The sequence below is a fragment of the Sander lucioperca genome, chromosome 2 (genome assembly GCF_008315115.2).
Source record: "Sander lucioperca isolate FBNREF2018 chromosome 2, SLUC_FBN_1.2, whole genome shotgun sequence".
NCBI lineage: Eukaryota > Metazoa > Chordata > Actinopteri > Perciformes > Percidae > Sander > Sander lucioperca.
The window spans coordinates 42,750,560-42,766,357 of NC_050174.1; the positions used below are offsets into that span (position 1 = coordinate 42,750,560).

General features: G+C 42.1%; 2 protein-coding genes across 4 annotated transcripts; both read right to left on the reverse strand.

The window, feature by feature from the left end:
- Positions 1-2,072: 2,072 nt before the first annotated feature.
- LOC116050703 lies at positions 2,073-3,065 on the reverse strand. Its single transcript, XM_031300940.1, has one exon. It carries the CDS (start codon positions 3,051-3,053, stop codon positions 2,073-2,075), a length of 981 nt encoding a protein of 326 aa, XP_031156800.1. The 5' UTR covers positions 3,054-3,065.
- Positions 3,066-7,255: 4,190 nt separating this feature from the next.
- On the reverse strand, positions 7,256-13,142 carry vsig8b (V-set and immunoglobulin domain containing 8b). 3 transcript variants are annotated; one of them, XM_035998087.1, is made up of 8 exons: positions 12,953-13,142; positions 12,573-12,654; positions 10,846-11,015; positions 10,472-10,673; positions 10,093-10,245; positions 9,868-9,990; positions 7,990-8,128; positions 7,256-7,885 (listed from the first exon to the last, which is right to left on the reverse strand). In XM_035998087.1, exons 2-8 carry the CDS (start codon positions 12,643-12,645, stop codon positions 7,639-7,641), a joined length of 1,107 nt encoding a protein of 368 aa, XP_035853980.1. In that variant the 5' UTR covers positions 12,646-12,654; positions 12,953-13,142; the 3' UTR covers positions 7,256-7,638. The 3 variants fall into 3 exon arrangements, with proteins under 3 accessions (XP_035853980.1, XP_031156655.1, XP_031156656.1); XM_031300795.2 differs by having other exon boundaries at positions 12,573-12,652; positions 12,949-13,068; XM_031300796.2 differs by lacking the exon at positions 12,573-12,654 and having other exon boundaries at positions 12,949-13,045.
- Positions 13,143-15,798: the final 2,656 nt, after the last annotated feature.

The following is a 15,798-nucleotide window of genomic DNA, read 5'->3' on the forward strand; positions in this document are numbered from 1 at the left end:
GTTCGCTGTAGTGTCCCCGGCGAGAGGGACCAAGCCAAAAATGACGTCATCAAGTATTTTGCGTAAATAGCCAAGGCTCCGCAAGTTATCAGTCGTAACAAACCTGCCCCATATGAGATAAGTGGTTGTGATTGGCCTGGCCGTGAAATTACAAATCCCACTGTGGCCACGCCAACACCCGCCCTACGAAGCAGCTCGCTTGGTTGGGGTTAGGCATTTGACCTCGAGTGTTTAAGGTTAGGATAGCCGATTGGTCAGGGGACAGGACCTGTACAAATCGGGTTATGTTACCTTGCGTAAGCATGGACTCCTGGCCAATAAATGCTATTGAAGGGCGGGTCTTGGCGTGGCCATAGTGGGATTTGTAATATTGCGGCCCGGCCAGGATCTGGTGGGCTGGAAATCTGTCTGAACCAACTGGAAGGGGACCAGATGTATCTGCCAGAGCAAATAAAATATGAGCTCGTACATTTGTCTGGTTCTCAGGCCACCTGTGTGAAGGAAATAGGTGGATCTATTGGCAGAAATGGAATATAATATTCATAACTATGTTTTCATTAGTGTATAAATCACCTGAAACTAAGAATGATTGTGTTTTCGTTAGCTTAGAATGAGCGGGTCTTCTTCCACGTTGCTCGCCGTGTTGCATCGTGTGTTTCTACAGTAGCCCAGAATGGACAAACCAAACACTGGCTCTCGAGAAGGCCTTTCACTTTTTTTACGTTACCTGAGGGGCACCGTAGATTATTCTGCTACATACTCGTAAAGGGAATTTAGAGAGGGGTATTCAATTAATTGGTTGCAATCTGCAACCTCACCGCTAGATGTCACTTAATCCTACACACTGGTCCATTAGGCACATTTTGTAAAAATGCCCCTGTACTTTTTCAAGATTTTGAATGCAGGAATGCTACTTGCAATAGACTGTTGAATTGGTAGTTTTAAAAATCTAAATACTTCCATCATCAGAATAATATTATTGTATTCCATTATTGAGTGTTGCATCCATATTGCCCAGTCTTATATTGAGCTGTTTTTGCCCCTGCCACGCCAAACCCAACTCCCTCCAACGGAGAGTGAAAGACAGGGGATGGGATGCAAACCAAGGCCTTGGTACGACTTAACTCCCACGCATCAAAGGAAGATATGGCCTTTCTTACTTTGTCCATTTAGCTGCAGGAGGGATCTCAAGCCTCTGTGTGGAGTGGGATTAGCTGCACTATTGTATCTCTGCTTTGAACCTCACTTGGTGATGCCAGGGGGTGTAAACTATTGGAGCATTGCAAAGAGGTCTGCTGCATTTAAAAAATATATATATATATATTTACACAGGGTAAGCTCGCTGGGCATGAGTGCACTTTTCAGGAACGCCCAGCTTCACACCCACACACACACAGTTTCAGTTACACACATTCACACCTGGAAGCTGTCGAATACAGGCGTGCACATTTCTGTTAAGGACCAATGAACAGTTATACAAGAAAAGGTGGCGATTATAAGTGCTTTTCCCCATCATGTTTTTTTTTTTTGCTCCCCAAACCGTTGCAGGAATTGGGACTGCAGCCTTCCAGTTCCTGTTGTCCCTGTGCACAGCTTCAACTACCTGCAATCTGACTGAGGAAAAACTCTTAAAACATCTGTGATGAGAAAAAAAAACGTATTTTCTTGTTTTATTAATATGCTCTACACTCTTTCAACAGTCACATGTATTTTTTAACATTTCTAGATGGGCACGGATTCACATCATGTCCAGGCAACCTCCTTGGGGATCTATTTTACAGGCCTGACTATTATTTGTTCTACTGAAATATTAATATTCATAGGAACAGCTGGTTACCTTGCTGTGATCTGTGATCTGTGATCTGTGATCTGTGATCTGTGATCAATTCATGTCATGTCAATCAAACAGCTCTACTCTCCCTGCTCAAAAAATACATTTTAATGAATGGAGATAAAGCAGGACACTAGTCATTACTGAAATTGCAAGCACAAAATGATAAAAGAATAAGTCACTTCAAAGTTCAGTTAACAAGTTCAGACAATGACCACTTGATTTCAGCACAAAGACCTCCTCAGGTGTGAACTTTTGCAGGAGCGCTGGGTTTCGCCTTTTGTTCAGGCACCTTCAGACGAGCCAAACACGGATATATATCCAGGCAGACATTCAATTCATGTATCAGAGCTTTCCAGAACGTCTTTTTCCCATAGATCAGCACCGTGGCGGTGACAGTCGTGTAGATGGATGTGAAGAAGAACATGAGCACGATGATGTTCTCGCTGTTCTTCACCATTATCTGGTAGTTGACGTACAGGTCGACCATGAGGCAGAGGATGAAGACGGCCACTAGAGATAAAGCCATCTTGATCACCCTCATCTGGGTGCCCAGCTTGGGCCCGTGCGCCGCATTTGTGCTGGCTTTCATGTGACGGAGATGGATGGCCAGGTGGACAGAGATGGAGATGCAGCATTTCACCATGAGCACCCCTGGCAGCACATCAGCCAGGATCAGAAACATTCCTTGGTAGATCTGGCCAGAGGACGAGTTGGGCATTAAAACCCCACAGACTCTGTCGGCTAAGGTGAAGTTGCCAGAGTTAAACACCAAGAGCATGGGCATGCAGGTGCCCAGGCCGCACAGAGGGATGAGACAAACAGCTAAGGTGACGTGCCTGAGGATGGCGGCCTGGATCTGTGTGTAGCAGTGATTGGGGGTGTGTACCAGCTTGGTGCTGTAGTAAAAAGTGAGAAAGCTGGTGTCCCACATGATGGTGAACTTGAGGCTGTAGATTAACAGCATCATGACGGTGTAGGGCATCGCAGAGATTTGGCACTGACTGTCCACCTCGTTCATGGTCATCCAAAAGTAACAGAGCAGCTGGTGAGCCACGTCGGCCACTGACAGAGCCAGAATGATGGTCTCACACGGACTCCACTTCTTGTTCTGCCTGTAGTTCCACAGACTCACCAAGAAGATGTAGCCATTAAAGAAGACGGTCGTGACAGCAACCAGACCTGTCATTACCCAGAGGGTCAATTTATTCAATTCATACATAATGACAATGATTTTACCCCAAACACAACTGCAGTGTAAACCTTTAGGAGAATAACTTAATCTTTATTCCTTCTATGTGGCACTTAGCAGTATGTGTGGGGTAATGAAGTGTTTTGTTTTTGCTTTGTTCAAAGAGATGACAAGAAGGCAAGAAAGTATGCACACACACTCCAAACCAGAGGTTTCTTCATTTGTGGTTCCACAGACTCAGTCACAGTTTGTCGCTGTCGCTGGAGCCTGGGGAAAAGGTTCACACATTTAGCTTTTAGAATACATGAAACAAAAGCTAAATTGGATCAGTTCAAATATTCTATTGTGGTTAAGAAGATACATAAAATCTACAATTTATGCCGATCTTACAACAAACGACTTTTCAAGCAACTCCACTGTCGTAGACAAGTTTCCAATATCCGTATGAAATCATGAGTCTTGCTAGAGTTGGGGCGCGCTACTGTCGTCTCAATCGTTTGGTGTAAGGTGGTCATAAAACTCAGTCCGAGCTGTCTTTAGTCAGTCTTTTATCCGTCTTGACGTTCCGACTAAATCCAATGTGTTTGATATTATCGTAAGTTTTAAGTCTTGGTAGTGAAGTCTTTGCAAAATCCTATAGTGTGTGATTAAAACCTCAGTGACATTTAGATGTGAGATGGAGTCAGACTTTAGTCTTTTCAAACTCTTTTCACAGTCTACTAGTGTATGGTAGGGATTAGTCACATGCAAAACAAAGTATGTTATGTGTAAGTGTTAGCTGATGCCTACCATACATTAAAAGACTCTGAAAAGAGTTTGAAAAGACTGACACCATCTCACATCTAACGACAATCTGCCATAATGTCAGTTTTTAGTCACAGACTGTAAGATTTTACTACCAAGACTTAAAATCTACGATAATACCAAACACGTTTGATTTTGTTGGAACGTCAAGACAGGAAAAAGACTTAAGACAGCTCGGTCTGAGTTTTATGACCACCTTACACCAGAAGATTGAGACGACGGGAGCTCGCAACATCTCTAGCAAGACTCTCATGATTTTATTCTGATATTGGTCATTTGTCTGTGACAGTAGAATCACTTGAAAAGTCGTTTGGTGTAAGGTCGGCATGAGGTTAGAAGGTTAGAGCGATTAGTTTAAGAAACATCCGTTTTTACCTCAAATGAACCTCGTATGGGTTGGATGGACTCAAGGTTTCTGCTTACATATCCAATGCCCGCTAGTTGTACAATATGTGGTCTGTCCTAATACCCTTGGCTGCAGTTGAAGAATCCTTTGTTTTGTCTTGTTTATCCAGGCGTTAATCCTAGCCCGAAGTTGTCTGCAGGATGCACACAGCAAGGTGACATCCTTGGATTTACAAGTTCCTTGACTATGATTTTTATATATATATATATATATATATAAGCGTTAGATTTGCATGAGTTATGACCACAGGTAGTGGTGGCGGTGTATTTGCATTTAGCCAGGATGGGCAGGATATGTGCTCATTATGACTATCCGGGGCCTTTACTGTATGTCGATCAGTGCAGCATGACAGCTCAGCCAATCCGCAGACCACACTGCACCCGACGCCGCATGCAAATGGAAATTTTTCCAGCAGCTCGGCCAACATATTTCCAAACACCAAACCACACACACACGCACGCACGCACACACACACACACACACACACACACACACACACACACACACACACACACACACACACACACACACAGGTAAATCTATTTACCTGATAAGAAAAGCAAATCACCTCTGAATCACATTCAGGAGCCTTTCTAATGGACCACATTATCACTGTAGTTTGTGCTGTGGAGGACACTAACTTTGTAGACAGGCTTTTAACAAGACGTTGATTTAAATCACATGTAAGTTTATATTTCATTTAGATTTTGTGTTTCACATACTATCAAATCTTAGCAAACAGGATTATCATGGCTCACCGACTTCCTTATCTATGTTTCCTTATGACCAACACTTTACTGTAACTTAGTTTAATCTATTATTGTAATGAGTAGTTCATTTTATACCAAACAATCAGGACAGATTCTGTCTTTTTGCACAATAGCATAACAAAGCTCATTTGCATGCAGAAACTCTTTGAATCTAGATGTGAAAGAACATTCTGCAGTGGGAGTCTTTGCTTTAAAAAAAAAGAAAAAGAGGAGAATTACTATGCCAACACTGTGAAAAGTTCTGCCCTCTAAGAAACATATTATTAAAAGAAGAGATTATGTGGTTTCTAAGTATTTGTAATGAATTAAATGTATCTTCCCGCAGGTCATGAATGGATCAAAGGACAGACTTATGTATGCACTTACAAAGGCTTTTATACACAGAGAACTGGTCCCTCTCATGGATAAGCATCTCTTTATACATTTGAATTGAGCAAACCAAAAGATACAGATGAAAAATTGTCACGTTTCAAGTTGTCTTCGTGTTAAGCAAACAAGTGACAAAGTCACAAACACTGCAAAGGGACATGGTAAACATGTTTTGTCTCTGTGTGTGTGTGTGTGTGTGTGTGTATGTGTGTGTGTGTGTGTGTGTGTGTGTGTGTGTGTGTGCTTAAGAGGGCCCTTGGCAGAATTTATTACCAAGGGCCCATCAACCCTCACTGCTGCAGGCATAGTGGTTTGGCTGACTCTGGATTTGAAGAGTGGCAGCTTAAGATTAGCCCCTCCACTACTAACTGTTAGACTAATAACTAGTTTACTGGTTGCTGAGCAAACATTGGAGAAACACACAACACATACCAGGGCAATTTTACAGCACTTTGTTCTGCAAATGAAACATTCTCCAGGAGGCAAATGCACATAAGAGGGTCAGAGGCAAAATTGACTTCACTGTCTCCCATTATTCTGATACAAAAGCAGCTTTAAAGCTCCATTGTGTAATTTCTTTAGTTGATTCTTAGCAAAAAAAAAAACTTTGTTCTTTCACAAATATGTGCTCATTCATGTGTAATTATTTCCACCAACTAATCAAAGTATCCTTGTAAGCGTAGAATCTGACATTTAGAATCATTCAGAATACATATGAGCGCGCCTCCATCTTTAAAATACATTAGCCAAAGAGGGACATACCTCTGCCTTTTGTGCTTTTACACTCAGTGGCACTGTGACGAATGCCAGGGAGGGGGAGAAGATTACTCGCGACTGCTGGCAGATTTGAAAGCCTGTTGAAGAAGGCAGGATCACACCTATTCTCGAGGACATGTAACGGAGTCGCCAAGGAAGTTAAAAAGAGAATTAAAACGACAACGCGACAGGCAAAGCCACAAGACAAAAGTTGCCTGCTTTCTTCTCGACAGGTAATTCTGCCTATTTGTGTAAATTCAAAGTTTTATAGTTACTTGGCTAACTATAGCATGGTTGCGCATAACGCTAGAACGACGTCTAGGATACTTTTCCTCGCGTCTGTGATGAAAAAGGATTTTCTACCTTGTAACATAAATGTAATCATATGTGTCATGATTTCACTGGCAGACAACTCACGTCGTGTGTAGTTGTACCATAGCTACAGCTAGAACAGCTGTGTGTAAATGATGGAGATACTAAGAGCTAATTTCGGTTTCATTGACATGATTGTTCATACTGCTCAGAGAAATATATTAAAACACAAACCTCCGTTGCTTCTCTCCTACGCTGTAAACATTGCCTTAAACTATTCATCTCGTACAATATACAGAATAACGATAGCACTGATACTTTAGTGGAAGGAAGACTCACGGTCGTACTTCTTGGAATAATACGGCCACCATAGAAGTTAAAATGCGCTCGGAATGGGAGGGGCTAGAAAGTAATATTCAGTTGGTTGTCATATACAATTTCACCGCTAGATGGGAGAAATTCTTACACAATGTAGCTTTAAGTTTGAATATATATTTATACATTACAGCCCTGAAAATATCCTCCAATCTGCGGGCGATGAGAATTGACAGATTGTTGCACCAAGATCAGAATTCTGACACTTCTTCATGTTCGATGCACTCCAAAACATAGCGACCCCCTCTAAGTAAGTTGTATTTCAACCTCTGACCACGTAATTAGTTTTTATATAATCATATCTAATTCTGCATCCTGGGAGCGGGAGATGGGTTTAAAATGCTATTCTATTATGTTGTGATATCATCAAGCAATAACACAAAAATCTGAATGCTCAGTGAGCCCTAAATGGGATTTAGATGGTACTCTCCTCATTGACATGATATTTAAAAAAATGTTTTATTGTACACGTTATGTTTTTAAAAAAAAAAAGTAATAAAATGTTTGAGCTAAATGTAAAAATACAAGTCTTTTGATATATACATTTTACACACAGTTTTAGAAAAATCCGTGTAACAATGAGAACCTATTCATTATGCATTATGAAAGTCAACCAGTTGTATATTTTTGTTTGTCCAAGTGAGTAAGAATTTACAAGTCCCATTATTCTCCAGTTAAATACAATGTATTGCACCATTTATAATATACATACTTCACATAGAGTTCTTTACAATATCTTTTATACTTAAAGTAAAGCTCCTTTCTTCAGAAGGCAAAGTTTTATACTAAAAAAAAAAGAGTCAATCAGGCATTTGGATTGTAGTTACACAGCGTATCCGTATCGATGGTCGTAATTGAGAGACGGATGAATTTGCCCTGTAGTAGTTGGCTGCGATGTGCCGTTACTCTCGCCTGCGTAGATGCCGCCACTGCGGCCTGCTTCTCGGATACTGGGATGCTGGTTCCTCACGGAGCTGTAGTGCACCCCGGGGTGGGTGCGGTACGACATAATCGAGCGGAAACTGGAGTTTCTGCTGGGGGGTCTGCTCTCCGGGGCCGGGGCGTCCTCCCTGAGGAAACAAGTCACACATGGTCTCCATCAGATGATCCTCAAGATGATTTTAGACTGTCTGATGGACGCTTGAAATAGTTTCCAGCTCTGATAGTACAATACCTTATTTCATTTGCGACCTCTTTTTCGTAGCGACGCTTGTGGCAGCAGCACACCAGCAGCCAGATGAGCAGCAGGAGGAGGAGAAGCAGCAAGAGAGCACCTATCACTGCCCCGGCTATGACACCCGCCTTATTGGTAGCTGGAAAGAGAGGACAGGGTGCTTTCAGACGAAACAAGGGCAGACCAGTTCTTCTCACAGAATTGGTTCCGTCGAGTTGATAAATGCATCAAACCCAGGGGTGTCGGACTGGGGGTGGAAATGGGACTGAGTGTCATGGTTGTGGTTTTCAGTTGTAGTTTTTCCTGTTTTATTGTGTTAATTTATTCCCTGTTCCTTGTTGTTTACTGTCTCCTGTGTTCCTGTATTCTCTGTTGTGTTTATCCTGTTTCATCTATGTGTATGTTTTATGCTTCAGTTTCCCCACACCTTCTGTTAAGTACCCTTTTTATTTAAATAAATATTTCTAGGGGGCCCAAATAGATGCTAGAAGGAATAGGTGTGGAGGTATGGGAGGGGCCCATTTCTACAGGGCCCAGAATTTTGTGCTACGCCTCCGATCGAACCGTAAGTGTTTTGATATATATTTAAATATATATTTTTTTTTCAAAGGTTTTTGTTGTTGTTGGTATTTTCGCCTTTAATCAACAGGACACCATGAAAGGGGAGAGGGAGGGGGAAGACATGCAGGAAACTTGCTACATGATGGATTCAAACCCTGGACCGCTAGCCTCGTGAGACTGTCCTGATCTCGCGAGCTCCAGTTTTCCACTCGCAGATCAGTCTGGCATCTTGAGACAGACAACGGCCGACCAATCAGCGTTGGTTTTGAGGCGGGTTCAGGTGTGACGCAACGAGAAGCGACTGTTCAGTCTAAACAACGTGGCGGCTTCCACGGATGAGATGAGCGTAGCTATCGGGCAAGTTTTATCCGAGTCAGAAAGTATTCCTTCATTGAAAGAAGAGCAAAAAACGGCACTGGAGGCTCTTCTCAGAGGAAAAGATGTTTTTGCTTTTCTCCCGACTGGTTTCGGCAAGAGTTTGATATATCGTTGATCTAATTGGTTGATTTGGCCCGTCTATCACCAACATAGGTGGTGATAGACAGATGGTTTATCCAATCAGCTAACTAGTATTTTATGCCGAGCAAATGCGAAGCAATCCATCTGGCAGAGTCAGGTTACTGGACCGCTGCATCGAGGAATAAACCTCTTTATATGGGTGGGCGCTCTATCAACTGAGCTACCTGGGAGCCCAGAGTTTTGATACTTTTCATAAAAAATGTGGAATTAGTTTGACATTTTGTTATAGTCAACACATCTTCACTCCTAACTCATCAAATACTGATGCTGCCAGGCTGTCTCGTCTCTAGTCCGATTCAATCACTTCTTGTTCACTCATACTGTACATCCTGGACCAAGAGAATGGTTCTTTTGATTTTCATTTAGCTGCTCGACTCGATTACCTCATTTACTTCCTTGTTTGAAACAATGATTCCTGTTCATTCATTGGTTGTCCCACTTAGGTGCTTCCACCTATGTTTCCACCTATGTTTTGAGCGACTGCACCACCGTAGCCGGCAGCGTGAGCAGAAACATACGGTAACAGCGAGTGAGTGGGCAGTATGAGTAAAGAAAGCCGACAAGCTGACCCGGTACAGAACACTGAAAGGAGTCCTTCAAAAAGATTTGTTCGTTCATTTTCGCCCATCAGTAACAAAGTGCAGCTCTCCTTCTTTACAGCCATGAATTCCAGCTTTAACAAGAGGCTTACATATACCTTTACGACTTGCCTTTCAGACTGCAGAAAATACTCTACCTCCAACAGGATGTGTGTTAAGTACTTAAGAATAAAATTAGATGATTAAATCATAGACTTACGGTTGTATGCATTCAGCGCATATTTACACTGTCCTTTGCCCACAGCATTTGTCACCTCACACACGTAAGTTCCAATGTTTCCGTCTGTATGGTTCTTTATCAACAGCTCCCCAGTCTGTGGGTCTTAACGGAAGAAGAGAGCATTCAGTACAAGCATATTATGCAAATACAGCATCATGAAAGTATTTTAGAAAAGCCTTTTTGTCTGTCAATTTGCATCTTCACCTTGGGTTGCAGTGGCTGGTATTGCACCGCCGCTCTCTCTGCTCCACTTGTAACTGAGAGGAGTGGATCCCTGAGAAGATTTACAGCGGAGGGAGACCGGGCCACCTTTCTCCTCTCCGCCTTCAACCCAACACTTTGGCGATGACGGAGGAACTAGGGACAGAAAATAAATAACCGGTATCAGTGCTTTAGTTCATCATGGGAGGGTTTGAGGTGTGAAAGGCGAGAACAATCAGAGGAATGACTACAGCGGTCACACAGAAACAGGGAATGAAAGAGCCTCTACATGCCATGCGAGTGAGAGTAACAATTCAAAGAAGAATGAGAGGGCTGAAAACATGAACAGGTAAAACCGGTCAAAAACAAGTTCCACCCTTACCCATCACCACCAGAGTGATTTTTCTCATGTCGACACCTGGCGCCTTCTTGACTTTACACTGGTAGGTGGCTGTGTCTGAGGGCCTCACATCAGAGAGAGAGATGGAAGCGTCTCCCAACTTGGGATCCCTTATGAACTTGAGCCTTTTGGAGACGCCCGGGTCGTCGTAGTAGTGCGTCTGGTTTCCTGCATATGATAAGATCTGAGATGCAAAGATTGGGTTGAGTGAGGATACTTCCTAAAAGCAGGTTTTCCAACAGAGCCCAAAGGTAAAACAGATAACCCCCACTCTTGCATGTTGTACGAACACACACTTGTAATTTGCCCAACCTCCCAGACTGTTTTTTTCTCTCTTTCCTCACAAGCTCTCCTACCAGTTTGTCTTTCTGTGTCATGTCTGGGCTGACATTGTACCACTCAATGTCCAGCTCTCCTGTGTCTTGGGGGCCAGCGGTGTAGGCGCATCCCAGTTCCACAGTCTCCCCCTGGGCCTTTTGAAAGGTCTGTGGCCCCGTGGATGTCACCACCATCGCCTCCGTCACATCTAATGGATTTAGAAGAATTCTAGTCACATTTATCTCATTTATAATGTACACTTCTTTCTCCATCCAATTTCCATAATCATAAACCCAGGCCAAAAGACAAACATAAAGAAAAAAAAAAAAAGATTGAAAAAATAGTCTCGCTTACATGCATTAATATTTTTCCAACTTAATGGCTTTCAAGCTCTGGGCCTGTGTGCTCATAAACAGTCTCAGAGTGGAGTAGGTGCTGATCTGAGACTAATTGGCCTCTCAAGTCAAACTGGGGAGGGTTTGAAGCTGGAATAGAAGTAAAAGTGCTACTTTTTGTGAAAATGTTATGGTTTGGTTTTAAACTCTTGAGGCTCAGTCGCTGTCAGAAATATATGGGTATAAATGATGATGAAAACTGAATGGATGAGCAGACATGGAAAATGTCGCAGTGGCAGTTAAAAGCTGTTTCTGGGTTGACACACACCCTGCTGACTCACTGTCTGTGGCCACGGATTTTAATTATTGCTGATAGCTTGACGTTTATAAAAATAACTGACAATGTTTATTGTCGTTAACGCAGCGAAGCCTTTTTCAATTTCACTTTGGTGATGTTATCTTTCAGCTTCTCAGATATCTGGAGATCTCGTTCACCCTTTACCCCCCATCTAGGTGATTAACCTTCTCTAACTTTCTCAGTGGACCAGGTTGAAAATCAAATTAGCCTCTCTCCGGACACCACTAAACATCCACTGTAGCTCTCTGAAAGCACCGCCACTGCAACAAAACAAACTACATCAGAGGTATTTGTGAAAAAAGCATGTAAATGGCAGATGTGTGAAAGGGTGTCTGAAAAAATTCTTAAATTAGTCAGTCAAATGTTTACACTGCAAAAGACCCCGTTGGGCAAAGTGCTCTTTGGAAGACGTGTTTACAATGTGGAGAGGCAGCTAAGCTAACTTGCCAGTGAGCGCATGCAGACAGTCACTAAGCTTGACAATAAAGAGCAGCAAATATTCAAATCCTATTTACCTCCTTTAGGGCCCAGACATGATAAGAGTTTTGCATGTGTTCTATGTGTACACGTTCACTCTGCTGCATGCATTTGATTTAACTTTACTTCTGTTTTTTTTATTATTATATTGTTTCATGTATCAAGTTATACAGCCTGGATTGAAGCCCAGGAGTCATTTCTCAACTGGGGACAATAAAGTCTGTCGGTGCCAGTTTGGCCCTTCGTAACAGGAGCACAAATGGAAAAAGAAAAGAAAGCTATCAATGTTTTGCAGGGTACCTGTCAGCCACCCACATTACACAGTATGTACACGGTTCATTGCTTATGTGCAATGCATATCGTATCATCAGCTGAGAGCATGTCATACTGGCCAGTGTATTGTGTGGGTCACAGATCACACAGAGAAAACAACAGTTTCTGTCAGCGATCATATATTCTGTGCTCTCTATGATCAGAATATTTTCAGATTTCTTGTACAAAAAGGGCACTTTAAGACATGTCAAATGTGGTATTTGCTTTGGCCTCACTTATGTAAAACCTAAAACACATTCCTGAGATATCACATCAGACTCACCTGTCTTCAGCCGAATTGTAAGCAGAAACAGCACAGCCACCTTAAGCCTCACAGTTGTGAATACAGGCTCCATTATAACCCTGAAAGCAACATGAAGTGAAGAAATGATTCAGAGCATGTAATACCAGTGACTGCCTATCTGTCCACTATCCTTTGTCTCTAATTTAATTTAATATAATTCAATGAAAGTGGAAGAGCTCTACAGTATGGCTGTCATCCACTTCTCTAACACAGTTGTTTATCTTAAATCTGCTTTGGAGTGGAAGAATTACGGCTCTGAAGTGAATGTGAATACCAATGTAAAACAAGCAGCTAAGATCAACTGTTTCATTCCTACACACTACCTAGAAGAAAAAATAAAGTAGCTCTAACATACCTTAAAGTGGAGGTATAATCCAAAGTAAAAGTGTGTCCTTGGAGGCCTAGCAGTGCTTCAGTTCTGGTGGAGCTGGCTTATTTGGTTCTCAGGTGAAACTCAGTAGCAGATAACTATACATGGCCACACCCTCTCTGTCCATAGTGCATGTGTTGGCCACTCCTAGGTACATTTATATTTTTAAATCTATATTTATTGAATCTCCTCAAAATAGGTTTTTATTTTTGGAAAGTCAATTGTTTTTTGGGGGTTGGGGATGTGTTCATTTGTTTAACAGAATAAAAAAATCCAGAACTAGAATTCAGAAAAAGAGTTTTGTCAGTCGTACAGTCGGTGTTTGTTTTTCTAATCACAGGCTTACGGCAGATTAATGATTACCCGCCGTGGCGTTGTTCAACAACTATGTTGCTGCGCTGCTTTTTCTGCTGGTATCATCTGTCATTACATAATCATGCATATTACAACTTCCTGTGTGCAATTGTGCCTCAATACAATAGGATTTATGTATGCTTTAATGTAGTTTGGATATAGAGAAATTGTTTTTTCAAAATAATAATAATAATTTCTGTATGTAATTATAATAATACCTTTATTTACCTTTTTTTTTTTTTTTTTTTTTTTTAAATTAATCCCCAGTGGGGAAATTACAATTTACACTCTGTTTGTTAGAACACACTATCCCCAGGCCGGAAATAAACACACATGCTCAGGTCCTATACATGCACAAATGGAGAGTGAGTGGGCTGCGACTGCTGGACAGGCACCCTGAGCGGTTGGAGGGGGTTCGGTGCCTTGCTCAAGAGATACCTTGTCAGTGCCCAGGAGGTGAACTGGCACCTCTCCAGCTACCAGTCCACACTCCGTACTTTGGTACCAGCGTGGTACCAGTGTGGTACCAGTGTGAACCAGCGACCCGCCAGTTCTCAACCCAACTCCCTACGGACTGAGCTACTGCCACCCCATATAAAGCGCTTTTCAAAACTACTTACAAAGTACTTTACATTCATTTACAAAACAACATAAATGACAGATAATAATCAAACAACAATAAAAGTAGTGAGTTTTGAAAAGAGACTTAAAAGAAGACAACGTGTTGGCTTCCCTGATCTCCTCCGGTAGGTTGTTCCACAACTCGGGGGCCCGAGCAGAATACGAATATGAATACGAATACGAATACTAATACGAATACGAAAAACTTTATTGTCCACAGATGTGAAAATCTTTCTTCAGTTTCACCAAGAATACAAGAGAGACAGGACATTGCAAACAGTACATAGCCAAGACGGCAAGACAGACAATACATTTCATAAAAAGTGACTTTACAAAGGTTACATTTACAAAAGAAAAAATAAGTAAATAAATAGATAAATATAGCCTACTAAAAATGCTTGCTGTGCATAAAACCTGCAACCTGGAAGTCTGCCTCGCCCTACATTCCATTCTTAAGTACGTGTACGGTGTTATTTAGCACCTTCACAGCATTGGGGATGAAGGATTTCTTAAAGATGTTTCTATTTGTTGTTAGTACTCTAATACACCTCCCTGAGGGTAGGAGTTCAAATTCGCTGTGTAATGGATGGGAGGGGTCACTAATAATTTTCTCAGCTTTGTTTGTAATGCGTTCCTCATGAATACTGCTAAAGTGCTTTTGTGGCTTCCCTATAAAAAAGGGAAAAAACGGCCCGATCACCTTTAGTTTGACCAGGGTGTGACCAAGAGCGACCTACCAGAGGATCTCAGGTATGTAGGCCTACAGTAGTTCTTCTTCACGGTAGTTATAAATATATGTAACTGCTTTAATTGTTAATGGACCAACACATTGCTCCAACCCTTCCCTGACACACCCTCATGCCCCACCCATGAAAACACACTCCCACACAGACAGAGAGCACACAATGGGACGTTTGTTCATTTAGTGCCAATTTCAATTCGATTTTATTTATAGTGTTAAATCATGACAGAATTTATCTAAGGACACTTTACAGACAGAGCAGGTTTGGACCACACTCTATAAGTTACAGAGACACAACAGTTCCCACAAGAGCAAGCATTTGGTATGAGAGGCGAGTAAAAACTTCCTTCAAACAGGCAGAATACCTCGGACAAAACCTGGCTGTTGGTGGGCGGCCATCTGTCCCGACCGGTTGGGGGAGAGGGAGAGAGAGGGAGAGAGAGAGAGAGAGGCAGAAATATGGACTCCTAATAATTAAAACAGCGGGTAATGGAGTGACATATATTCAGTCAGTAAATAAAGCCTTTATTAGATGATTAAGCTTATCACACAAATCACAAATAGGTTGAGCATTCAAAACAGCCTGCAGTGTCACAACTTTTCATCAGCTATGAATGGAGAGTTTAGATTTGGATCTCACTGTGGCTGATGAGCCAAAAAAATTAAAAGAAAGACAAGGCCGATGAAGTTGGATGAAGTGAAATGTTTCAGTTTTGATGTGGTGAGAGTGTACAGTAAGTGATGTGAGCACAGAGCATGAAGTTAGTCATCAGGAAACCTAAGTGCTGGGTTAATGCGACCCTGCCAATAATGTTCATTAAGGAGATGAACAAATTAGTAACGCTCAGGATGAAACATGATCAGAGAGCAAATTTGAAAGTAGCAGCACCACCCCCCTTTCTCTTCTGTTGCACGCTGTGTGTGTGTGTGTGTGTGTGTGTGTGTATGTATGTGCAGGCTGTAAACCTGAGATTCATGCAGCGTGCATCAGTGACACCATGAACATGTACATGAATGTGTTCATGAGTGATCCCGCAATGGTCAGGGGTGTGTGTGGCTATTCTGTATAGCTGCTTTACCAGCAGGTGGTTAATTGCCCCACTCGTTCCCCACTGGTG